At 46.3% G+C, this 25,299-nt stretch overlaps 1 protein-coding gene across 5 annotated transcripts; it reads left to right on the top strand.

Moving 5' to 3' along the window:
• Window positions 1-269: 269 nt before the first annotated feature.
• Window positions 270-24,722, top strand: TMEM86A (transmembrane protein 86A). 5 transcript variants are annotated; one of them, XM_057412744.1, is made up of 5 exons: window positions 286-344; window positions 801-936; window positions 2,886-3,179; window positions 18,572-18,828; window positions 23,017-24,722. In XM_057412744.1, exons 3-5 carry the CDS (start codon window positions 3,001-3,003, stop codon window positions 23,442-23,444), a joined length of 864 nt encoding a protein of 287 aa, XP_057268727.1. In that variant the 5' UTR covers window positions 286-344; window positions 801-936; window positions 2,886-3,000; the 3' UTR covers window positions 23,445-24,722. The 5 variants fall into 5 exon arrangements, with proteins under 5 accessions (XP_057268730.1, XP_057268727.1, XP_057268731.1 ...); XM_057412748.1 differs by lacking the exon at window positions 2,886-3,179 and having other exon boundaries at window positions 18,564-18,828; XM_057412746.1 differs by lacking the exon at window positions 801-936 and having other exon boundaries at window positions 326-344.
• Window positions 24,723-25,299: the final 577 nt, after the last annotated feature.

Raw genomic sequence — 25,299 nt, forward strand, 5'->3', positions numbered from 1 at the left:
CCCAGGAGCGAGCGGCCGGAATAGGGACCTACAACACAGAGGGCAGCGCGGGGTGCTGGGAGGGAACCTGCGGCCACCCCCGGGGCGGGACGGGGCGGGACCGCGGCGAAGGACCCAGCCGCTGCCGGCTGCCCGGCTGCCCGTGACGTCACAACTGTCTAAGAAAGCGCCCCGGCGGGCAGCGAGTGGGCGGCAGCGCTGGCACCGGTAGCACCGCGGGCGGCAGCAGCCGCGACCATCAGCACCCCCGACCATCAGCACCCCCGCGACCATCAGCACCACCACCACCACCAGCACCACCACCAGCACTGCGCCCCGCCGCCATGGTGTCCCCCGTCACCGTGGTGAGTACGGGCCGCGCAGCGGGTGGCGGGAGCGGGACCCGCGTCCCGTCCCATGGCCTCCCCGTGTGGTATCCCCTTCCCTCCTCTTTCCGCGCCGCTGTCCCCTACCCGGTCCCCGGGACGCTGCCCCCGAGGGCTCCCGCCGCCGCGCCCCGACTGTGAGGCAGTCGTTACTGGCGGACGCCCCCTCCCCTTCGCCCCCAGTCCACTGCGTGCCCGGCTCTCGCGCGGCCCTCGTCGCGCGCCGGCAGCTGTTGCTGCAGTGGTGCGCCTCCCCCGCCCCGCTGCCCGCCCGCTCCTCCGCATCTGTCTGTAGCGAAACCGTAACGCATCTGCTACACACAGAACGCTTCTGGGTTCGCCCCACGGCAGCGCCCGGGAGCATCGTCCTGCCGCGACCTTCCCGCCCTGCAGCCACCTCCGCCTCACCATCCGGAGGTAGCTTTTGCGCTTCAGGTGACGGCTTAGGCCAGGGCTTGTGCCGGCCACCGCGCTGGGCAGACCTTTCCATAGGCTGCGTGACCTCCCACCGGGACCTGGTCGCCCCAGACAAGCCAGTCTGGCGCTCCCAGCATCTAATGGCATGAGGCAGGTATGGTGTCACCTGCCTGTCTCATGCGGGAGTCACGATGCTTAATTAATGTAACCAGCAATGAAATAGCGACTTGCCGTTGTCATGTCAGTAGGTGACGTGTATAGCAACGCAGCTGGATTAATGGAGCAGACCTGGTAACTGAAGTAGCCTTGGCTCCTGCCAGCAATGCCAGGTCCTGGCCCTGCAGGTGAAGGTGTGGAGGGGTGTTCCAGCGCTGAAAGAAGAGAAAGTGGTTTCAGTGAGAATGGCAAAGAAGCTGTGCTGTCAGGCATACTACTGTGCATGTTCCGCTTTCTACAGCGTGAGGGATTTGTCTGAGTATCCCCGCAGACTAACTAAGGAGAGCTAACTTTTGGTGGAAAAGTTGCCTGGTGCTTCGCTGCAGCACTGAACAGCTACTGCTGGATCCATTGTCATCCCGTTTGAAAATTTTTCAGTTAATGGCCTCTCTTGCAGCTAGAAATCCTGTCCTTTCCCTGTTCCCAACTAATAAACCTAGGGTTCAGAACTTCCAAATTGCTTTGCCAGCTCTGCACAGCAGCTGGTAGTCTGATACTTAAGATGAATTTTCCTCCAGTTATTAACGTGTACCTGGTAAGTTCATCAGCAGCCTTGGGGTGACTTTTATCTTTAGAGACAGAGGGAAGTAGCTTGCAGATTGTAACACTGTAGTGCCAGACCTTTTTGTGTGTGTGTATGTGTGCTTTCAAAAGTAACTAAAGAGGTTTTGGTATTTTTATGTTTCTGTGCCATAAGCTAAAGTCAACCTTAAGTAATGCTTTTGGTTACAGTGAATTGCATATGTATACCTTGGAACTAAAATCTTATGCTATGACAATACTGGAATGGCTCAAGCCCTGGCAGGATTTGTTCTATAATGCACAGGAGGCAGTACTTCGCTGTTAAGGCTAGTAAATCAGGGTGGTCTTGCAGAGTATATTTCAACCGAGCTTTGAGAGGTGGCAAGGACTAAAGCAAAAGTATGGTTTGGGGAGGGTGTACATCCTTCAGACTGGGTTTGCCTACACCAGAAATTACAATTTAGTAATGTAACTTGGGAAGGAAAATAAAAAACCCTTCTGCTTTCTTCATTTGCCCTTTTGGTGTGTAACAAATCTCATTTCTGCTCTGGTTGCATCTCTGACATACTGACTCTTTGCTTCACCAAAGGCAACTAATGCAGGTGTGAAGCTCTGGAGAGCTGGAGGGATGATAAGACTGGCAGCTGCAGACCAGAGCTGCAGCTGTTTGCCATGACTGTAGAGGTAGGAGGAGAGGGTGTCTGAGCCTCCAAGGAGCTCATAAAGAGCTGCAAGCCTTCAGTCTGTTAAGGAGCAGTTCTTTGCACATCACCTTCAGTGTGTTTTCACATCACTGTTTCTCCGAAGGAGCTCACTGTGCTCCTCTGGCACTGGCTGGGTTGTGCTCTGCCAAGGGCAGGCTGAAACAGAGTCGTGTATCAGCATGCGCTGCCCAGGAACATGGTGCAGCCTGTGCACAGCTGCCAGCTGGAGCTGCGCAGGGGGTGACACGCAGGGTCACTTGCTGAAGGGAACAGCACTGGGTCTGGCCACAGCTAGGTGCTATCCCCGGGGCCCAGGCCTTATCTCTGTAACACAGTGCCTTTTGATGCAGAGATAGACAAGGTGTTTGGAGCCAGCATGGCTGTCACTGCTATGACACATGGTGGGGATGCTGTCTTTGCGGGCAGCACCTGAGGCATAATCAAATTAGCCAGAGGAGTTGATTTGTCTACAGTGTATGTCCTCTCCCAGTACACTGCAACATCACCCTTAGTGGGGAGAACACTAGAAGAGCACAGCTGAGAGTGACATGATTTTGCTTCCTTTTCTCAAAGCAGTGGGCTTTGTACATAACTGCAGCAGATAGCCCTGACTACTTACACACAGCCTGGTCTCCTCTGTGTCCCCCTCTTTCTTCTTTAGGACATTCTTGTGATGAGAATCAGAAACTGTGAGCTCCAGGGCTGCTGTACAACTGATAGCTGGAAAAAACCACACAAGGATGCATCGGTTATGAAGAGGAAGCTACGGAGAGATCATGGCTAGGTCTGCTTGTTTGTGCTGGTTGCCAGGCATGCATCATGGCCTGGAGGGTTTGGCATGTCTGCCCTGTGCACAAGGAGAGACCTCATCGTCGTGCAGAGCTAGCCAAGCTGCTGTCCGTGATGCTGCACAATTTGCATGGGCTGTGTGGGGATCATGCCCACAGATAAACACGTCTGGGGCTAAAATACCTTTTAACATATTGTGCCAGGTCCTCAGCTGGCATAAAGCTTTGGGGTCCTGCTGATGCCAAAGTCTAGACTTGCATAGTGCTGGGCTGTGGCAGAGGAGATGCATTCGCCTGCCAGCCCTGTACCAGCTGGCGAGCAATGCTCACTCTGGTTGGAAGTCACCTTGGAGGGAAGCTTTCACTGTTTACTCTGCTGGGCAAGCAGGAGCATCCTGCTTACAAATTATTATTCTTGATAACTGCTTTGATTAAGAGCTGGTTTTTCTGCATGAAGCTGTGTATGCTGGGAGCCTGCAGTTGGAAAGCAGTACTAATAAATGGTGCATTTGTTTCATGGGTATGTGAGGTGCAAAGAAGGCCTGCAGGTCAAGGAAGGTGATTCTGCCCCTCTGTTCTGCAAGACACCGCCTGCAGTACTGCTTCCAGCTCTGGAGCCCTCAGTACAGGAAGGGTAGGAGAGGGTCCAGAGAAGGGCCACAGAAATTATCAGCGGGATAGAGTACTTCCCATGTGAGGAAAGGCTGAGATACTTGGGGTTGTTCAGCCTAGAGAAGAGAAGGCTCTAGAATGCTCTTATTAACTCAGTTCTTAAAAGGGACCTGTAAGAAAGATGGGGACAGACTTTTTAGCAGGGCCTGTTGCGATAGTTCAAGGGGTGATGGTTTTAGACTAAAAGAGGGGAGATTCAGGCTGGATGTGAAGAGAGAATTCTTTACAAAGAAGGTGGTAAAATACTGGCACAGGTTGCCCAGGTGGTGGATGCGCCATCCCTGAAGACATTCAAGGCCAGGCTGGATGTGGGTGTGCTGGACAACCTGCTCTAGTTGAAGATGTCCCTGCTCATTGTAGGGCAGCTGGACTAGATGACCTTTAAAGGTCCCTTCCAACGCAAACTATTCTATGATTCTATGAGGTTTAATTCTGTTCTTGTTCAATCATCAGTGGTCCCATTTTAGTTAAAGCCCTTTCTAAGACTGTCTTGTTAGTGACTTTTGTCCTGTTTTGGCTTTGTTTTTTCCCTCCTGATATTGGTTAAGCAGCTTTTATGGTGCATTTGTGGGAGATAGCCCTTGCCCTAAGGATATTTCTGCCCAGCAGGCACTGTGATTGTAGGGCCACAGGTGTGCAGGAGATGTGCCTGGAGACACACAGTTGTTTTGGCATTTACATAATGTTCCTTGCTCAAAGGGACACTACTTTTTCCCTAATGTTAGGGCTAAACTTAGCACAGGGCTTTGTACCCTCTTGAGGAAAACATGGCATGGGAAATATAAAGACATTAATTAGCTGAGAATATGTCTTTTCTGGGGGGCATTTATAGGTGGTATCAGTGTGTCCTTTTGAGCAAGATGAACTATGAGCTCTTGCCTACAACATCCCCTCTGCACATGACTTACTTGGGCTAACACAATCCTATGTGTGGGAGAGAGGTGAAACTCCCTGTATGGGACAGGTTTTTGCATAGAAGCTGTATTTTAACAATCCCTATCCTTTCCCTTTTATACTCTGTTGTATTTGCATCTTTAAACAGAGATAGCTGGGTTGGGGAAGAATATGTTGTTTCGGCTGCATCAAGCACATCAAGCCCTTGGCCCTGTCCCCATTAGCTGGGAAGCAGCCAGCAACCCTCCTGAGAACAGTCCTTACTGACCCCCTGGGGAGATGTAGGATGTCACCGTGGGGGAGTATGAAGGCTACTTACAAATACTGGGTGAAAATCCTGAAGGGTATGATCTGGAAAGGTATTTACCAGTAACAAATACTGAATAGGGCTGGGGAATGGGTTAGATGTTGTTTGAGCTTCTGAAGAGGGGCCAAACCACACTGATTCAAATGAGTGTAGAAACCTGATGCAAATCACATTGCTTAGATAGTCTGCTCTATGGGCAGTTGTGGCAGTAGTAGGTCTAAGCATAGTTCTAAGGGTTTATTATTAGAAAGTGTGCTTCCTAATCCTCAAACTGCTGTTGAGAACAGGAAAGCCAGATCAAACTTGAACTATTTCAGCCTTTGCTTTTTAAATAGAGGATGTATTATTTTTGCAGTAATTAATAAAGTGTTAGCAACCATCTGAGTTAGAGGAAACTCTTACAGTAGAGAGGGTAATTTTATTTGTTCTCTTTCTTTATATGCAACATTGTTGCTTTCATTTTGCTTTCAAGTAATGTTCCCCATTACTTAAATACCTCATAAATTGGGATTTTATTACACAGGAAGCTTGTAAACATGCACATTTATACACCACAATTATGGAAATACGGCACTTGTATAAAAAACAAACCAATATAAATGAATTATAGAAAAGATTTCTAAATATCTGAACTCTGTGAAGTAAGAGAGGGAGTCATCACCTTAGGTAAGCCTAGCAGCATCTTATTAACATTTATGTCAGTCACACCTTTTGGGAGAAGCCTAAAAGCTTTGGTCCTACTGAGCAAAAAGCTGTGCTGATTTGTGCCAGATAGAGCCTAGGCATAGTGTTACATGCCATGATGTATTTTTTCAAACTGAATTTGTTCATTCTTGCTATGACATTGACATTCTTTGTTGTAGCTGTTGCTGTGAGAGGGTGGGCTGAGATATGGCTAACTGAAATTGGAGGCTAGAAAGTGTCCCAGTGTGGTTGCATTAAGCAGTTAGCTCCAATCACTGCTTCAGGATGCTGTAGATTAAAGGCTTCATTAACTCAAATATATCACTCAAGTCACACACTTCTGTTGTTCAAAGTGTGCTTTGTGCATGAAGATTGTGGGTCAAGTTCAGAAGCCTGTACTCACACATAATTCCTCAGAATGGACAGGGATAATTTCTTCCATTCTCTCTTCTTGTTCAAGTATCTATATCCAAAACACTAAGTACAACAGAAGAGCCAAAGTTATCTTTCCCTCTGGGTAACTCTGCAGTACTGAGGAAATAATAACTCCAGTGAAATTAGGCTCTTAGAAAAAGATGGCATCTGGAACCTGTCTTCTGCTAACATGTGCAAACTTTGGAACAGCAAAAAGATGATTATTAGTTATATAACTCCCTTCCCTCCTGAAGACCTAATTGGCTCTTACACTAGCACTTAACTTTTCCACTGCCCTTTATGCCATACAATGCCCTGTACATTTGTCATTACAAGTAGAGATGTAGGTTTTGCTTATTGCAGCGTGCCCAAAATGAAGGTGACAGCTATCTCTTCTAGCCTGTTGGCGCCCTTTCTATATCCATATCTTACACTGCCACAATCTAAATAGCATTTAAGTTAATGACAGTTTTCTGTATGACAAGTGCTCAGTCTAGAGCATCCCTCCATGTAATGCTGAATGTGAACAAGTATCCAGGTGGCATGGAGCACAAAACTGTCTGGGAGATTACATGCCACCAAAGCTGAAAAGTGGTAGATGGGCTGAATGAGAGCTTTCGTGAAAGCCTGAAAGTGTGCTATGTTGGGAAGGATTTCAGATACCTGCAGAGAGCCTGGGGGCACACACTACAGCCTCTGATCCTGAATTGCAAAGGGCAGTTTCTCTCTGCGTTAAGTCCAACTTGTGTCTCTTCTTGCATTAATTTAGTGTTGCAGGTTGACTGTTGTGTTGCAGATCTGCCTGCTAATGAGGATGGTGGCAATTTTTGCCCCTCAGCAGAACCAGTTCTGGAGACAATATGGTCCTATTTGGCGTCAAGCATTAAATTTCAGATTATGTATCAAAATGGGTGCATTTCTGCTAGTTGCAAATAGCCTCTGATCGAATCATTGCTTGAGACTGAGGGTAAGTTTGACATTAAGCAGCTGCACATTTTCAGCGCATACTAGACACACAGGGCAGATCCTCAGGTTGATGTGAGTCATTTTGTCTCCCATGGGTTCAGCAGAACAGGGCTTCTGCTGGCTGAGACCATGGCTTGGTTACCATATCACTGTTTGCTTGTGTCTTTTGGTTTTGTCACAGCACAAATCAGAGCCAGCCAGGCTGCTGGGACAGCAGTGCAGATTGTGCTCCATTGGAGGAAAAACTAAAGAAGTTTCATGGCTTTTCCTGCAACCCTGATATAAAAGGAGCATGATGACAAGTTTAGAACTTAATTTGCATTTGTGACGTTTCCACTGGGCTAATGTCCCGTGCACCTGTGGACTCACACCCTCAAAATAAAGGGCATAACACCGATAAACAGCTACAGGCTCATTTGTGAGCATGATCCGGATTTATATTTGCAGCCCAGTTACAGCAGGGGTTTTGCAAGTGAAACCCTTGATATCTAAGTGTGAATCCTGTGGATTGTGTGCATTAGTGTTTGCACAGGCCAGTGTTTGTACCTGTGCACTCCATATCTGTTGAGATTGGCTGGGAAAGTCCAAATTCATGTAATATGTGCCTGATACTGACTTGCCCAGGTCACACCATCTTGGCATGAAAATAGATATTGGAAATAAAACCTGTGGCTCTACTGTCAAACCTTGACCTTACATCCTCCCATCTCCTTAAGCATATTCGTCTCATGATTACATAAGGATGGCTGCTGCTTTTTTGTAAGTTATCAGAGTGGCACCTCTCTAAAACCATAACTTTATTGGGGTACATTACTGTTTTCTTTTCTCATTTTCTTTGAGTGTTTCACAAGCTTTCAGCCTGCAGGGCGTGTTTCTCAAGTGGAGCTTTTCACTCTGCTTTTCATTAGGCACAAGAGAAGCTGAGCTGTCCTCCTGGGTTTCCCAGCACAGCCTTGTTTGCTTTTGCCAGGTTTTGCTGACCTTATTGCAGTGCCTTGCAAGGATTTGTAGGACAAGTCTCTTGTGTAGAGCTGCCAGCTTTCTGAGCCACTGGCAGCCTCCTTCCCCTCCGAGTTCTGCCTTCCCGTTGCTTTTGCAAAAACCTCACCTGCCAGGTGTGCATGGGTCTGTTGTGTGAGCCAGAAAGCTGAGCTGCAAAAGCACCTTTTGAGTGCTGGAGGCAGTTTCAGCCTTGGCATGTGTTTGGGAATGGCTGGTAGGGCTGGTACAGCCTGTCACGTGCCACCTGCCTTCTGTGCTACACCAGTGGCTCTTTAGCTGTTATCATAAAGCACTGTGACAACAATGCCTGCAACACTCTTCATTTAGACCTGCATTATTCCCCATAGATTGTAGGCAAAATGAAGTCCACTCTGTTGAAGAAATTTGCCGAAGAAATCACTTCTGGATGGAAGTGCCTTTCTTCCTTCCAAAATACCAGTTCCTACTGCAAAAGCCACATGTGACAGGGTAGAGCATGTGCCCCTTTCTCCTGAGTGCCCATTCTTTTGTGCATCCCCTTCTGCTGCAGCCAAATAATGAGGTGGTTGGGGCCTTCCAACAAGTATATAAATGTGATGGGTTGTGGGGTACAAAAGAGCTTGATATGGGAAAAGGAAGGCAAAAGGTGGATTTCAGCCCTGGGGACAAAATACTGTGTGCAAACCCCCCATTGTTATTACCTAGAGGCTTGGCTTGCCGTTGGTGCTGACAAGGAAGGAACTGAGTTCTCCCTGCGCCATTTTATTTTGGGTCTGCACCCATATCAGAAAGACTGGAGAGAGGCCCCAGTCTTGCCACACAGCTTGTGGAGCAGATGTCAGTGTGTGGCACTTGTCTGTGGCAACAGGCCTTGCTTTCTGCTGTGGCCATATGTCCCACAGCCAGCATGTTGAGCTTACCCAGCCCCTCCAAGGTAATGCTTAGAGCAGCATAAAACCTAACAGTATTTTTTCCTGAGTGACAGAGATCTGCATTCTCTTTCACAGAGGAGTGTGATATAAATAATGATAAGTCTCCTGAGAATGTGTGCTTGTGGCCTGGAAACCACACCTGAGATGAGCTGTGGAGACTTCCATAAGCAGTAGAAATTTTTAATCTGGATTTTAGTGTGACAAGCCAAATAAATGCCCCTTCCCACCCTGAGGAGAATTGTCTGAGACAGCCCGACTGGGCATTTCAGGTTGCTGGCTGCTGGTTCCCAAAGCTCCCTGCAGCTTCACAGCATCCTCCTGAGGTCTTGGGCAGCACTGGGGGACATCGCCCCACCTGATCTCGCTCCCTGAGGAAGGGTGTGTGCCCTTGAGGTGCCAGCAATGCAGCTCTGATAAGTAAAATGAGAAGACTGACCCACTGTGGTTCTGGTTTTTAAACATGTGGAAGGGGCTCTTTTGTGAGTGTTACAAAAAATGAAATGTTTGGGGAGGCTTGCTTGCTGCTACACATAAAGGGAGATCTGGAATCCCAGGAGGGAAAAGCAGTCTTTGCTTTGAGATAAGATGCTGGCAGGCAAATGCTATTTTTTTTTCTTTTATTTCTGAGACCCAGTGGACTACCCTGAAAGCATTAGCCTGTGACAGCCCTGCAAAGATGTTTGAATTCTAGACTGGCTTAATATTGTTGGTCATTGGAAATGATACATTGCTGACTGTACTCAGAAGGAAATCTCCAATACTGCCGACAGCTATAGGATTGCTACAGATGTGGAATCAATCATTACTACCACAGGTTAAGAAAAGGTTTTTAAAGTAGCCCTGCTTGTGGTCCTGTGCCTGTCTAGTAGACAGGAGAGATGATGCTTGGCAATGGAAACAAACAAAATCAACCCAGTAAGACAAGTCCTAGCAAAACTACATACACCCAAGCTGAGTCTTCAGGGTGAAATGTGTTTGTAATTTGATTTTTATCAGTTAACACTGCTAATGAAAGGCTTCACTATCTTAAATGCTTCTCTGCAGTCCAGGAAAGCCAAGTGACTTTGTAAGTAAGGTATTGGCTGGTGTAGTGGTATCTCAGTTTGCCTCGTAGCAGCAGGTACCAGAGACACTGTTGCATAGCTTGTTGGCCACCATTAGCTGAGCTAACATGATTTCTTCTTCTACTCAGTGCAGGAGATGATACCTTTATGGATGCTGTTACTTCCTTAATTGCTAAAGGAAAAAAACATGGATCAGTGTCTCAAAATAGCTTTGAGCAATGTCATGGTTTAAAAGGCAAGAAGCGGGAATGGGCTTCTGACGCAACTTGTGGCACATGCAGTGCCCTGATGTGGTGGGGATTATCTCATTGGCTCCAGAACCATCTGCCTCTATTTTAGGCTGTTGTGGGACTGTTCCCTCACATTTCTGAGGTCTCCTGCAAGGAGTTTTTCGAAGGTGTTTCCTGTTTCTTATTTGTGACTTTTCCCTATGCTATCTTACATCCCTCCCTATCACTGCACAAGCTTTCATTGTTGTAGCTATTTTGTTGTCTTCTGGAGAAGGCCACAGAGCTTGCCTTCTCTTTTACCTTCTCAAGCCATTTACTTAAATATCCTTCATACATTGTGTGTTCAGTGCAGTTTTCTCCTAAAACCTATCCTAGACAGTCCCCTTCAGAAATTTACTCCCATATCATCTGTATGGGATCCATCAACACAGATCCCATACAGATGATTGGGGTTTGGTAGTAGATCGCAGCATGGTTAAGATAAAGCACTGGGTAGCACAGACTTCTCTTGAGCAGTGTCTGTGGCTAGGGACAGACAGCAGCCTGTGGTGGAAAAATCACACTTGGAGAACAAACACAAGGAAAGAGACCTTTGCAGCAGCCGTGTCTGCCGCCTCGCATTGCTGGCACTCCCATGGCAGGATGAGCCTCACTCATGTGCTTGCACAACTGGCTTGGTACAAAACGTCCCCTTCCCAGCACTCGCTGGCTGTGCCGTGGCCCCGCTGTGCCCAGGTGTGCTGCCACCCTGCAGGGACTCCAGCTGTGGTTTCCCCTGGAAGAGGCTGGTGCAGGCCAATGTCGCCCTGCTTTCAGGAGGCACCTGCCTTGCTGCCAGGTGGCTGTGGGGAAGCTGCTGCTCCAAATGTCCCCCCTTCTTTCTGTGTCCGGGGGGAAGATGCTCTTCTGGAACATTTTATCTTCTGTGCTGATAGGTTTCCATCCCCCGCCGTGGTTAATCTGGACATTAGGTGGCTTCAAGTCAGGCAGAATTTTTGGCTTGGAAATGAAAATCTTTGTTGTGGTTCTTGCTTCTGTGTGCAGCTGTATGTGGAGCAGCCCAGCCTTGCGCAGGGGCCCGTGTTAGATGCCAGTTTGATTAATCCTCACCTATTGCCTGCTCCAAATGGCAACTTTTCTGCTGTCAAGAAGTGGTGCAGCAAATTCACCACCCAAGGACTTTCAGGGCCTGTGCCAAATTTTTAATTGTATTTTTCTGGCAAATAGGCACAGCTTGGTCTTACGGAAAAGAAGTTGAATATTTCTAGCTGTCAATCCTTGTTGGGTTGGAAAGCTGGAAAGTGCATCTGGAGCTTACTTTGATTAACAGGGGGAAGGAAGAGGGTATCCAGGTGGCTGGAGTGAAGGGAGGGATGAGAGAACCCAAAACCAGCCTTATTTTGCAGGAAGAGTTGAAGAGATCCTGCAGGTGAAAAGGGTCTCTTGGACACACTGCTCCTGCCACATGTGGCTGAGCTCAAGGTTGGTCTTTTTGCAGGTGGAAAGCATTCAGGCCGAGCCCTGTTACTTCTTTCTTGTACTGAATGATGGAGGCTCTCCTGTGAAACAAAACCGTGATCCTCTGACCCCTTGCAAACAGGTCTGGTTAGACAGCCAAGCACAAGCTGAGTTTGACTGCATTACCCTTGTCAGAGAAATGGAGGCCCTGAGTTGTGCTGGTGAATGCCAGTAGCTGCAATGAAGTGCTGCAAGACCTGGCAAAACTCATTGCATGTCATAAGCATGATGGAGACAAAGGATTATCAACACATGCTCTTCCAAACACATACCTTGGGGATTGGACTAGATGATCTTTCGAGGTCCCTTCCAATCTCTAGCATACTGTGATACTGTGATCTTGTGGGTGATTTATTAGCTATTTTACAAGTCCATTTGAGATGGAGTCTCTACAATCTTGTCTCCACCCTGTATTTCCAGCAGCATTTGGAGCCTGTTCAGGAGCCATCTACCTTGGATGCCTGGCCCATGGCACCTTCAAAACAAACATAAACCCTCTTATTAATTGCACAAATATGTTGCACCAGCACAGTATTTCAGGCAAGTTAATTGGCTGGTTCAGTTCTTCACTAATCAATTCTTCACCACCCTCCATAAACAAGCACTTTTCATCATAATTTTATTCAGGAACAACTTGGGGCATGCATAGGCCAGTGCCTTCCTTGACAAAAGGCAATCGGTTCTCCCCCAGGAGCAATTTGCTCCTGTAGGAGAGCAGAGCTGAAGCACTTTGCACTCACCCACACTTAAGAGACTGGACCAGCTGGGGCTGTCCCAGCCAGCCCTAATATTTCAGCAACCCAGTGGAGTGAAAAGCGCGAACTGGGTGGCCCCTTTACGTCTTATCCACCTCCTCCTCTCACCTCTGCATGTTGCCAAGGAGCGACGCAGAGCCGAGTCTCCAGAATGGCCACTGAAGCCTTTGCGCTGAGGGCCCACACCAGTGCTGGTTGTTGTGACAGCTCCTGTGTCCACCCAGGATAGGGAAGATGTAAATGGTGAATTTAGGTACCAAACAGCTGAATCTTCCCTATTACACACACGTCTGTCCCTCTGCCTAAAAATTCTGTCTTATATCTCTTTCAGTGTGTATATATTCAGAAAGCTTGATATGGCACCATCTGAGCAAAGGTGGGAACATGGTTTCCAAGCCCAGGAACGAACAAGCTCAGGAAGATAGGGCTTTGCAGTCAGCTTGTGCGAGTTTGTGGCCAGGATCTGCCCAGCACTGCTGTGTTCCTTTTTGGGTTCAGCAAAAGCTGATGGGTCACTGAATTCAGGGGACAGTTGGCTGCCTCGAGCTAATATCTGTGCACACAGAGGCTTCTTATTGTCCACTCATTTTGGTTAAGCACAAATATGGGTTTTCTGTAGGCTCAGACTCATGGGGAATTGTGTTGGTTCACTGCTGCTCTGTAGAGGAGAGCCTGTTGCACATGTGTATACTTTGTCCTAGCTGTGACTGAAGCAGCTCTGCCTCTGTGACTCAAAGTGCACAGGGGATTGTCAGCCGTGAAAAGAGCTACGTAGTCTGGGGAATGAGAAGGATGTGCCATGGGCTTGCAGTGGCAGCAGAGTACATGGCAAAATAGCCACACAAGTATTTATCGGCACACAAGTGGGGGTAAGAACTATTGTCACAGTAGGGCAGAACCAAGGCAGGATCCATGATGAAGGATGCTGAAAGCCAGGAGAAGAAGCTCAGCCGTGGATACACAAAATGGTACTCAGACAGCCAAGGCCACTGGGAGGGATGGGTGGTGGACAGTGACCCAGCTTTTCTTGGCCAGTGCACACGGCTGTGCTCAAGTGTTGTTCAGTGAAATAGCTGGGGTATTATTTTTCAAATACTTTTCCTGGAAAATAGCATTTTCAGCCCAGTGGGCTTCAGCCATATCCCCACAGCAGGTTGGCACACAGCTGGTGCCTGGAGGAGGCTGTATACTCATTTTCTGTGCAGGCTGATTTAGGGTACTTGTGAAGAGAAGAGCATTATTTGATACTCTACATTGTTTCCTGGGACAAGTGTGAGGCTTATGAACAGTAAACTTTGTCTGCCTTTAGTGTTTCAAAGCAACAAGCTACTGACGTTCTTCTACACCTCAGGAGCAGGATGCCTCCTTCCCTGTGACAGCTGGATTTTCTTCATTCCACTTGTGATGTAGATACAGACAGCTGGCTCCAAAATGTTGAAGAAAATCAGGGCACTGTCTTACAAATGTAGCCATTCCTCTATGGAGGCAGCTTATTCCTCTGTGGAGGTAGCTGTAAATTTTTTGTCTTGGTTATATGCCTGCAGCAGTCAGAACAGGCTGTCTGTGCTGCTGAGGAGCAGCATAGATGTTCCCCAGGTCATACCCTGTGATGAATATTGGCTTATACAGACATGGATCATCAGCATCTTCTAGTGCTGCATAGCAGGGACCCCTGTGAGGCACCAATAACTTGTGGATATAGCTTAGAAGCCGTTGTATGAAGCTTTTGGTCACCTTTGTGTGCTACATCTTGTATTTTGCACATTGGGAAATTTTGTCAGTCTGTATTACCCAGAGTTATTTTTTCAGGTCTGCCACTTCTGTAACTGTGTTTCTTCATCGGCTAGCCTAACCTCTCAAGACATCTTACACCAATACCAAATCACAGCATGGCTGGAATACTTATGTGATAGTGTCATCTGTCACTGAAAGAGCAACAAGGAAATGAGCAGTATTTCAAACTGGAGCAGAATGAGAACAGACAAAACAAGAAGGGATACTGTAAACCTGAATCCCTAACAGGTAGGTGGATATCAAAGCCCTGAGCCTCCAGAGAGCTGCATGTACCAATACCATATTCTATTTGAAGATCACAAGATGGCTGAGGTTGGAAGGGACCTCTGGAGATCATCTGGCTCAAAATCTCTCAGTGAGAACCAGGACTTAACGTCCTCCTAGTCTGCCTAAGCCTTGGAGGGCTTCATTGGGTTAGGTTGTATACAGATAATTTAATAAATGATACTTTCACTGTAACTCCACAAATACAGAGATGGTGGCTTTACAGCAATTTAAACTAATTTTTAAAGACTCTAAGTAACTTAGTAGTCATAGCAATTAAGAAAATGCTCTAAATTCTGCTCAGTTTAGAAATTCAAAACTTGGAAATACTCTCTTGTCATTGTATTCAAGATGTTTTCTGTACTGCATTTCAGCACAAAGTAAATTAGCAGTGGATGAAGAAAAGAAGTGGGAACAAAAATGCCATAGAATTTGTAACAAAATGGCAAAACCCTGCTGAAAGGAATGACAATCACATAGCTGAGCAAAAAGGATCCTGTCACGTGCATCAAGTGCTTCCTTTTCCAGCACCACAGCACAACCCCATCTCAAATTCTGTCTCTTGAGACACAGGTGCACAGGAGATAGATGGTCTGATGCAATTTATCCATGCAGCCAAGAAATGATGTTCCTTTCCTGATCTACAGGCAAGTCCGGTCATGGATTAGGTGTTTGCATTTCCTCAAGCCACAGCCTACGCTCATGTTGGTACATGATTTCCCAATACCAGCCTTGACTTGTCTTCCAGGTGGCAACTTGACCCATCACTTCTTCTTAAGGCTTAGCCACATATCCAAACAGAGGGCAACCCCCCCAGCATCACCCTCTGGTTGCCTCAGTTTTCCTTAGGAGACTTCTCCCAAGTATTGCCAGTGCCACACCATCCCAGCAGAATGTGCTGCTCAGCTGTGCAGGTACCTCTGTCTCATCAAGTAGTGTCCCTCATGGAGCACTCAATTTGGTCAGAGCCCTCTCATAAGCTTCAGTGTTCAGTAATGGGGAAGGGCATGTCTGGAAATAACTCATTTGAAATATATTTGTAGAAAAAATGTAAAGGAGCAAAGCGTTAATGATGAGAAGCCTGGAGCCCTTCTAGATATACAATATTATTTTTACACAAGAACTCTGTAACACTTTAAATTCCAGGGATACGAATGAGTAACTGAGACTGGAATCTGACCTCTTGTGCGTGAAAAATTCATTATTTATTATTAGGATGGAAATAATACAAACAATTATTTTAAAATAATGCTGGCTGGGCTTGGAAAATGCCCATTCAAATAGTAAGAAATAGAAATGTTAAGCTTACCAAGCAAACATAATCTTTCTGCCCAAGTGCATGTCTTATATTCAGTAAGGCAAGGTTCCTGGGGAAAATGACAAGTGTAATTAAAACCTGTCTCATCATGCATACACACAGGGGAGGACAAGCTATGACTGTAATGGTAACTACTCCTAGTAGGTGTTGTGCTTTTAATATGAAGTATTAAATAAAACTTCCTCTGTTTATTAACTGAAATATATTCCTGTATCCTTCTGGCAGTGTCTCTGTCCTGTGTTACAAACAAAGCTGAACTTGAACTGTACCTTTCAGCATAAACTTTTGTCTTCAGAGGTACAAAGCTACCTACCTACCTTAGCTGAGACTGTTACAGGGACCTGGAGCACTGATGATGCTGCAAATTATTTTGCACTTTGTAGCTCTGAAGGTTGTTAATTTTCCGTGCTGAAGGTCTCAGGCTTGTTATGGCATGGTGGGGATGCTCCACAACTGATGCAGAAGGGCAAACCCTGCCAGAAGCGTGGTCATCTATTGCCTACAACTGTGAAAGGATGAATGTGATCAACTACATTTTTAATAAAAAAGAGAAGGGAAAGAGGCAGAGCTGGAGGTAGGCACTGGCTTTGGATAGACTGAGCCTGATGTCACTTCAGAAGGGCAAGGTGCTGGGTCTGAAGGAGAGGGAAGCTTTGCTTCACTCTTCCCTTGTATGATACTACCCATGTATGACAGTTCCCAGGCACCCTCAGTGCTGTGAGACTATGTAGGCTTTTATGACTTTTATTTCAAGTTTGTTTGTTATTTGTTGCCAGAATTCTCCTAAGAAACGTAGACATGAAGTGGTAAATGGTGCTTAATTTAGACAGCCTCAGCAGAGGACTCTTGATGGGCTCCCCATGTAATACAAGAAAGTTAATGGGTTGCTGATGTAGTTTTGTGAGTGAATTGTGTAGCCTGGCTGTTTAATGAAGTGTTTAAAGATTGTGTTGGCAATAGCCTATGAATAACGTATAATTAAATACCTTACTGCTAAGAAACTGCTGATATGCTAGGGAAATTTCCATCAGGTGTGAGAACAATTTTGAATGCACTGTCTTCTTGGGATGCCCTTTATTTATGGTCTTGCTGCTTCAGAGATCGCATTCCTTTTTTGGATACTGCATGTGAAGATGCCCTCCACTGCCTCTGCCTCTGTCTTCCAGCTTCACCTGTCTCTCTTTGCTTGTGTCTGTAAAACCTCCTGAATTTCAATGAGTTTAGGCTTTATTAACTGAGCACCATAAGCATGGATATATTCGCTGTGCAGTCTTCAGCCATTCTAGGTGTCTGTACCAAGGCACACTGCATCAAAGGAAGATGGATACTTGTTTTGTGTTGTGGCAGTCCCGTGATGCAGGAAGCAGAAACAGGGCCAAGTGATTTAAAAAAAAAAAGACCAGTGTTTCTTTTGCAGGTTTTTGGCACATGGGCTCTTTGTGTGAGATAAGCAACCCCAGAGTGTCACACATGATTGTTCAGATTTTTGCAGTGTGATGCCAGCTCCGATGCCTATAAATTTCCCCTTGTCCTCCTCCAGTGCATGAGGCCTCTTTGCGCTTTGGGCTTGAGTAGTGGGAAGTTGTTGTGATACTAAGCAACTGAATCTTGCTTGATCAAAGAAATGAGAAGATTGAGAGTGAACCCTGGCTTGCAGGGGAGCTCTGGAGGTTGAACTGCCTTAGCTGCAGGAGGAAACAGGCCTTATAAAATACCCCAAGACATAGCTCAGGCAGGCACATGAAGTAATGTCTTCTCCTTTGCTCCTTGTTTTGGCCCTCAGCTATACTAAGGAGAAAATAAAATCATAACTTTGTTTCTCATGTGGAGTTCTCTGTACCTCCACTAAATCTGATACAGAAGTATCAGAGGAGGGCAGGTGAACACAGTATGTATATTATTACTGTCCAGAGTGGTCTCGAGTAAATGTGTGTTAGGAGCAGACCCAGCTTGTGGAGTCTGTAGCTCGGTGCCTTGCCTCTGCTGTGGCTTTGTTATGAGTAGCCTACTGCTCATGCTGCTTTTTTGTCTGGATTTACACAATAGAGCCCTGAGTCAAAACATTTCCTGCAATATGGGCAGTCTATTATTAGTGTAATGCTAGAATAAAGCCACACGTGATGTCGGTATTAATCAGCTGAGGAAGTGACATCCTCACTTGGGAGATTGGTGTGGTGGTATTTGAAGTCATGTGGTGATGCAAGCTCCAGGCATGAGGCTACAGGGCAGGAGAGATAATGGCTTAAAAGCTGTATCCTTGGCATAATCTGTAACTGGCTAAGCAAGAGGATTTGCCAAAATGGAAGGGAAGATCTGCACTTTTATTGACATGTTTGCTGCTGAGATATTCCTGGGGAGTACAGTATTTTTGCAGCTGCAGGAAAGGTGTATAGAAGGCATTAGTCTAAACACAAGGTAGGTGGCAAGGATCACCAAAGGAGTTTGACTGATGGCCTAAATGTTTTTAGGAGAACAAATAATGAGAAAAGGTATCTAAAACTTCCTCCATCTCCACCATCCAAGACCCGTCCTGCCAGACAAGGAAGTGTTTCCAGCAGAGAGGGTCACAGTGGTCTAGGCTGAGGATCATGGTCAAGTCCAACCAGCCTTTTGCAGGGTAGAAATGCTGCTGGCTGACAGTATACATGCAAGAGCAGCTTTCAGAAAGAAAGAGACAGTTCTGTTATGCAGTTTGTCACATTGATGCTTTTGAAATCTTCCCATTAATTTCTCTGTTTTTAATTATTGTTTCTTTTAGGTGAAGAGTGAAGGTCCCAAGCTGGTGCCCTTCTTTAAAGCCACTTGTGTCTATTTTGTCCTCTGGCTGCCAACTTCCAGCCCCTCTTGGTTCAGTGCCCTCATCAAATGCCTGCCCATCTTCTGCCTGTGGGTTTTCCTTCTGGCTCATGGAATTAACTTCTTAGTGTCACACCAGAGCGCCAGCCGCATCCTAGCGGGACTCATATTCTCAGCAGTGGGAGATGCCTTTCTCATCTGGCAGGAGCAGGGCTACTTCATTCACGGTGAGTGCGGTGTGAGAGAGGGATGCCACAGTGTCCAGCTGTTACCCTTTTTATTTAGTTATGAGTTGCTGGGCCATGTGTTTTGTTTATTAATGTATAGCTTAAGCCCTGGGCAGTGGGAAGCACTCATCCTTCGACTAAAATCCATCATGGTTAGAGGAGTCACATAGCATGGATGAGTCTTTCTTTTGAGGTTTTCCTGAGGTTAGAGAGATAACTGGGACAGGTTTGGTTCCCTGGCATGTGCTCACAGCATACTAGCTGGCTGGAGCTGGGAAAGTGGCATGGGCAGAATCCCTGGGGAAGAGAAGGAAATGCTCGTGGCACTTGGCAGTTCCCAAGAAGCTGTGGGAAGTTGTATGGGACCTCCTATGTCTCTGCAAGGAGATCTGTCAGTCCTTCGCTACAAGGATCAAAAATAGGACACATGGTGCAAAGATCCCCAGTTCAGAGCAGGTGAAGAGGACCTTTATGCTTTGATAGACAAGTCTGTAGCCTGGGGGAGGTGTCAGAAAGTGGATGTTAGAAACCAAAACATCAGAAATCTTGTCCTACTTGCAGGTTCATCATTATGAATCATGCAGCCTGTTGTACAAGACATGTCTGTTTTGCAAGACATGTAAATGATGGGGAATCAAGGACAAATCTTACCACAGTGGCCTGTCTTCTCTATAGAAAGATCTCTCAGCGCAAACAAGCTTGTTTTATTTTAGTAGTTTACAGATAGATAGGACATAATGATTTAATCATTTAAAGCCACATTGGACCTGCCTGCAGCAACTCTCTCCCTGGCCTTGGACTGTCACAAGAAATCAGCAGCATGAAGTCCTTCACTAAACTGACTGGTGGGGTTTCTGAAGTTAATTCAACCAGCACAGGGATCTCATGTAACACCCACTGTTAACTGCCTCTTGTGACTATCCCACTGCAAAATGTGATGAGGGAAGTTTCCTGACTTGTGCTGTTGTCAGCTCTGAAAGTCAAAGGCTTATTTTCTTCCCTCTCATGAGGTCAGTATTTGGTTTTATTCTGGTGTTCCCACAGTTGTTTCTTTATGAGAGGGAAGTGTGTACAATGCCAGTTATGAAAGGCCAAATGCTCTGAATCTGGTTTTAATTCTGCTTCCCAAGGGCTTATCCCAATCTCATTAAAAGTCCATATAAAAACCGTTACAGATTTTGGTGGGATTTAGATTGGGCCCTGAGGATTGGATTTATGTGGGCATGTTGCTGAGGAGCTCTAGCCTTCTCTGGAGGTGCATCCCTTCCTTGCTGAGTGTTGGCATTCTCACTAGTGGGCCTCCTCCTAACAGGGGTAAGCCAGCGTGGAGCAGGTCACCTCAGCCCAAGGGTTTATGCTTCTATTTTGCCACCTGGAGTTGCTCCTTGTGCTGTGGCTTGGAAAACATTCAAGGCCTGATTCTCACCATGATAATTTTTATACACATGGACTGTTCTGAGTTTCTCCATTCCTGCATAGCTGGGATGTCTCTGAGTTCCCTCTACAGTCTAGCACTAGAGGAAGGTCAGCCAGTTACAGGAATTCACTGTCTGTTAATCAGTTATCATATCTGGTTAATGTGTTTTAATCTGCAAATAAGTTGTATTTCTGACCCTAGCCTCACAACTGAGAAGTGTTGCTTTGGGGGTTTAGACACATTTTTCTTCTTATGGAGAAGAAAAGCTGTCTTGGAGCATTTTAAAAATGTCAGCCTTCATTCTGGCTGTGTCCTGCCTGCCTCAGTCTGTGCTAATCCAAGTTACCGTCTTCTGTAGCGAGGTGTTAACATTTGCATTTCAGCAGTTAGCAGATAAAGTGCACCACCCCACTTCATCCTTCACCTCTCCTGCAAAAGGTATTTTCTCCTGTTTAAAACTCATCAGGCTGCTGTTGTTGACAGCTGACAATATTCAACCTTTTGACACTGTTTGTGGGAATTTGAAATTTCAGGAGAATAAGAGGAAATACTGGATAGAAATGTGCTTTCTGTTCAATTTCTACAGCTTTTGGGATGGAAAAAAAAAAGATTTGGGAACTGGGCTGATTTGAATGGCTTTTGAGACAATGATTTTACAAAAGGACATTTGTTCACTACTTTACAGGGAAGTGAGAGCCTGGGAAACTGCTCTTGGCAGGCTTGTTTTTTTTCATTTTTGCCATTTCAGTCCGCTAATAACATGCTGTTTTCTGACTAGTGTCTTATCTGTAGAAGATACTTTACAGTGTTAACATCCACCTCCTTCGACAGCAGGCACTTAGAAACAATTTATGCATTTGATGAAGGAGACAGGGACTAGCAAAAAAGCCTTACTGCCAGCCTAAGGGGAAAATCCAGGGGCATGGAGAGGGAAGGAAACCCCAGGGGAAGGAAGTGGACTGAGAGGAGTAGGGCTTATCTACCTGATGTGGTTGAGGGGGTCAAGCCAAAAGCTGAGAAATGCAAGAGAAACGCACCCCCACTCTGTGCGCAGTTCCTGACTTTTTTATGTGTGTTGAATGAGCAGTCCTGGGTGCTGACTCCCTTGTTCGTGACCAGTCTCACCACATATCACAAAACTCCTCCTACCTTTCTGGGCTTCTGCTTGGCTGCCTGTCCTGGGTTCAGCAGTAGCAGTCATGTTTTTTCCTTTGTGTTAACTGGTGCAGTGCTGCTACTGCTGAACCCAGGACACTGCCACATCCTGTCCTCCTCTCCTCCTTCTCCTTGTTGCCAGCTGCCTGCATGAAGAGCAACACATTCTTCAGTTCCCCATCCCAGAACTCTCCATATAATGCCACTTAAGGAAAAAACACTCCTCACTACTAGGCAAAGTCACCTTCTTTTTACTGTGCCAGGGCTCTAACCTTTCCTGTACTGTAACACTATAAACAGTTCTTATCCTAAATCCCTCCTTGGTTTCCTCAGTGCTGTGCTCATGATGTGTAATAGCTCCGTGGAACATCAACTTCTCATTGCACCCCTATGCACTTCCTTCCCCTTTTCACTGTCCATTTTCTCTAGACTCATCTCGCAGACCAGATTCCCACCAGTCCCCTCCCTCCTGCAGGTTCCCCTCTCATCCCATCATGGCTAAGGGAGACACTTTCCCTTCTTTGAGCTGCCTCAGCTGCTCAAATATTAGGATGAAGAAATGTCTGCCAGCAGGTGGTTTAGTAACTGCCCTTTATACCACAGCATCATGCTTTCAATGTAAACAAGTGTCCTGCTGGAGGACTCAGCTTCCCAATTCCTTTTCTCCATTTCATGCTTTAGAGCTGCATGAAAACTTCCAGCTACTCTAATAACCCTGCCAAGATAAAGTTGGACAGCTTGCAGCTGCACCATGTGTGGGTCTGAGAATCAGAGGACCAGAGGAGCTGGACTCAGTTTGGGGCCCATTATCTACAACTGGCATGACAGCTAGTAGTCAGCAGCTGTACCAATACTTTTGAAGAGAATCTGGTATTTTATTTTCACTCATTGATTCCAGCAAAGGTTCATCTGAATCTTGCAAATAGCCATAAAATTGTTGGCAGATCACACTGGTGCAGTCCCTGAAATACGCCAGCTGCTTCTGTCCAGCTTAGGTTTCTCCTAGCTGTGGGCAGAGATGGAGTAGAAGCCAGATTTAGTCCCTGAGAACCTTTGGGTTTGTGGCTAAATACTGTCAGGCTTTTCGTCTGAATTCGGAGGGATTGGTATCTTTTTTCACATTTTGTTTCTACACTGCTCTGACTCCAGCCTTCCTGTTCCACATGTGGCCTATGAGCAAAACACTTGGATAGTTAGAGGATTGATTGTTGGTCTGCCTTGCTCACACCCTTCTGTCCAAAGCAGGGGAGGAGGAACCACCTGAAAAACAAGCTTTGTTCCTTCTGCAGCAGCCTAGTTCATCCGGCCTCTCAAGAAAAACATTTGCATCACAACAAAGCTGTCCTTGGCTGCAGTTGTGTATGTGCTGGGCTTTTTTCTTAGGGTGCGAGCTTGTGCTAAGGCTTATCTCCTATGAACAGATTTTTATGTTAAAATGATCCCAAGTGGTCAGTAGGGTTCCCACTGATATTGTTGAATTGTAATGCTACAAGGACATCTAAGCCTGTGCTTGTTGTGGTGTATTTGAAACCCAATATAGATACATGTTTTCTTCTGCTACCACCTGCCAGTCACTGACAAAAGGTCACACTTGCTATGTCAATGCGTCTTTCCAGGTTTGCTGATGTTTGCCATCACACACATCCTGTACTCTTCAGCCTTTGGCATGAAGCCTTTGGACCTCAAAGCCGGCTTGTTGATGGGCCTCGTTTCCAGTTCCTGTTATGCCTTCCTGTACTACTACCTCTCAGGCCCATTCACCTACCTGGTAGCTGTCTACATTGCCTTGATTGGCTTCATGGGCTGGAGAGCAGTCGCCGGCATGCAGCTGTGCAACGACCTCTGGACATGGACCAAGCTCTCGGCCTGCATAGGAGCGATGCTGTTCATGGTGTCGGATCTGACCATTGCACTTAACAAATTCTGTTTTCCTGTGCCCTACTCACGCTTCATCATCATGGCTACCTACTATGCAGCCCAAATGCTTATTGCACTCTCAGCTGTAGAGAGCAGAGATGAAGAGGACTTCAGAAAGAGGAGCTAGGTGGAGTGCCAATAGTCTGTGAACAATGTGGGCTATATCTCAGGTGCTGTAGCTGCATTCACCCCTGAGAGAGATCTCCATTTCTCTAAGCACATTGGTGATGTTGATTTTGCCTCTTTGAAGCATCACCTTTGGGGATTTTTTTTTCCAATGGCTTTCTCTGAATACAGCTTACTTCAGTGTGGAGTCCTCATCAGAAAGCTTAGACTGTCCCTGCAATAGCTACTCAGTCAACTTTTCCTCCTTGGAAGTGCTGCACTACTGCATTACTTGTTAGTCTTGAAACTGATGCTGAATGTCTGGGATGAGGAGGGCTGATGGAAAGGAGGTTTGGCCATGCACTGTGCTGGAAGACTTGCTTTCCCTAGTAAACAGACAGGCACATGTCTCTGGTAAAATCATAGGTAAAAACTAATTGACGTTTGTCTCTTTTTGTGTATTACTTAGTATTGCAAACTGGAGCTATTGCCTCTGCTGAAAGAAAACCTGGAGTTCGAGTAAAAACACCAAAATCCAGATAAGGGATGAGCTTTGGAGTCAACAGCAGGAAGTGGGGCAGCCCCAAGCAGAACCAGAATGGAAGCAAAACGCCAGAGAGCACAGACCAAGAGGTGTGCTGACATGCAGTGCTGTGTGCTTTGATCGTGGTTCATCACTGCTCCAGGGCAGGTCTGTGGATGCAAGTCAGCGTTGTCATGTGTGGCAGAACTAGGAGTTTGGTGGGATTCCAGGGACATCTAGGTAGCCAGGTCACTGTGTTCTCCGCTGTCATTCATGTGCAGTTACATACTGTCTGCCACCATCAGTGTCACCTGAGACATAATGGGCACATGAGGAACTTTGAGCTTGTGTCTTAGTAATGTATGTCCTAATTATCCTTAATATGGCAGACAAGAATCTGACTTTTATGCCTTTCTTTCCCAGTATCCTAACAAATAATATTCCATATACTCATTAAGCTTTACAATGCCATTGCTTGCAGTATCTCTCTTGAATTTTTATGTGAGCATTTCCTCTGTAGAAAGCCCGATTTTGGATGTATACTGTTGCCAGCTGGTGGTAACAGTCAGCTTTGCACCACTTGTTTTCAGAAAGCCTCTTTCAGCAGGGCTTCCTGAAAAGCACTGAAGTATGTTCAAAGTGCCTGCCCCTTCCTTCTCAGACTCACATGGATGCAGTGAGAATGTGCCATCAGGGCTGTTTAATTCTGGTCTAAATGCTTTGGATTTGTCTGCCCATCTGAGGAAGCAAGATTAATTCTGACTTAATTCCTCCTTATAAAGAGGAAGAGGTTGCCCTGATTTTTAATCTAAGTTCATTTGTGACCATATGTGTATTTTTTCCTCTTATTTAGGATATTTCATAGCAAACTCTCTTTCTGTTTGAAACTATCTTGAATGTACATTTTCTTTCTGGCCCTTTCCTACAGCCACTCTCATGGGCTGAGATGCTCCCCCAATGATTTAAGACATGAAGGTACTCAGGAGTGCAAAGGAAGCTGGCTGAAGGTTCCTGCACCTCTTCAGATCTGCAGGCAAAAGGGACAACCAGTGCAGACTGCAGAACTTGAATCCATGTGCCCCAACAGCCCCTTGCACGCAGGCAGAGAGAGCAGGAGGGGCAGCCCTCCAGACCAGTCTTGTGGGCTGAAAATCATCACAGACTCCATACCTAGCATGCCCAGACCATTCCAGGTTAAAGCCTGGCACCGAGTCCCTGGCACAGTCGGCAGAGCAGGAATTCCTCTTTGTAGAGTGCGGCAGGGTCAGGGGTCAGTGAAGGAAACCTTACCAACCCTGCTAGCTTTTCTCTTGGTGTCAAAAGTTGCTCCGTGGATCTCCTCCTCCTCGCTGGC

This window comes from Pezoporus wallicus, unplaced genomic scaffold, assembly GCF_028554395.1.
Source record: "Pezoporus wallicus isolate ANWC-B61680 ecotype Strahan unplaced genomic scaffold, APGP_CSIRO_Pwel_v1 scaffold_6885, whole genome shotgun sequence".
Taxonomy (NCBI): domain Eukaryota; kingdom Metazoa; phylum Chordata; class Aves; order Psittaciformes; family Psittacidae; genus Pezoporus; species Pezoporus wallicus.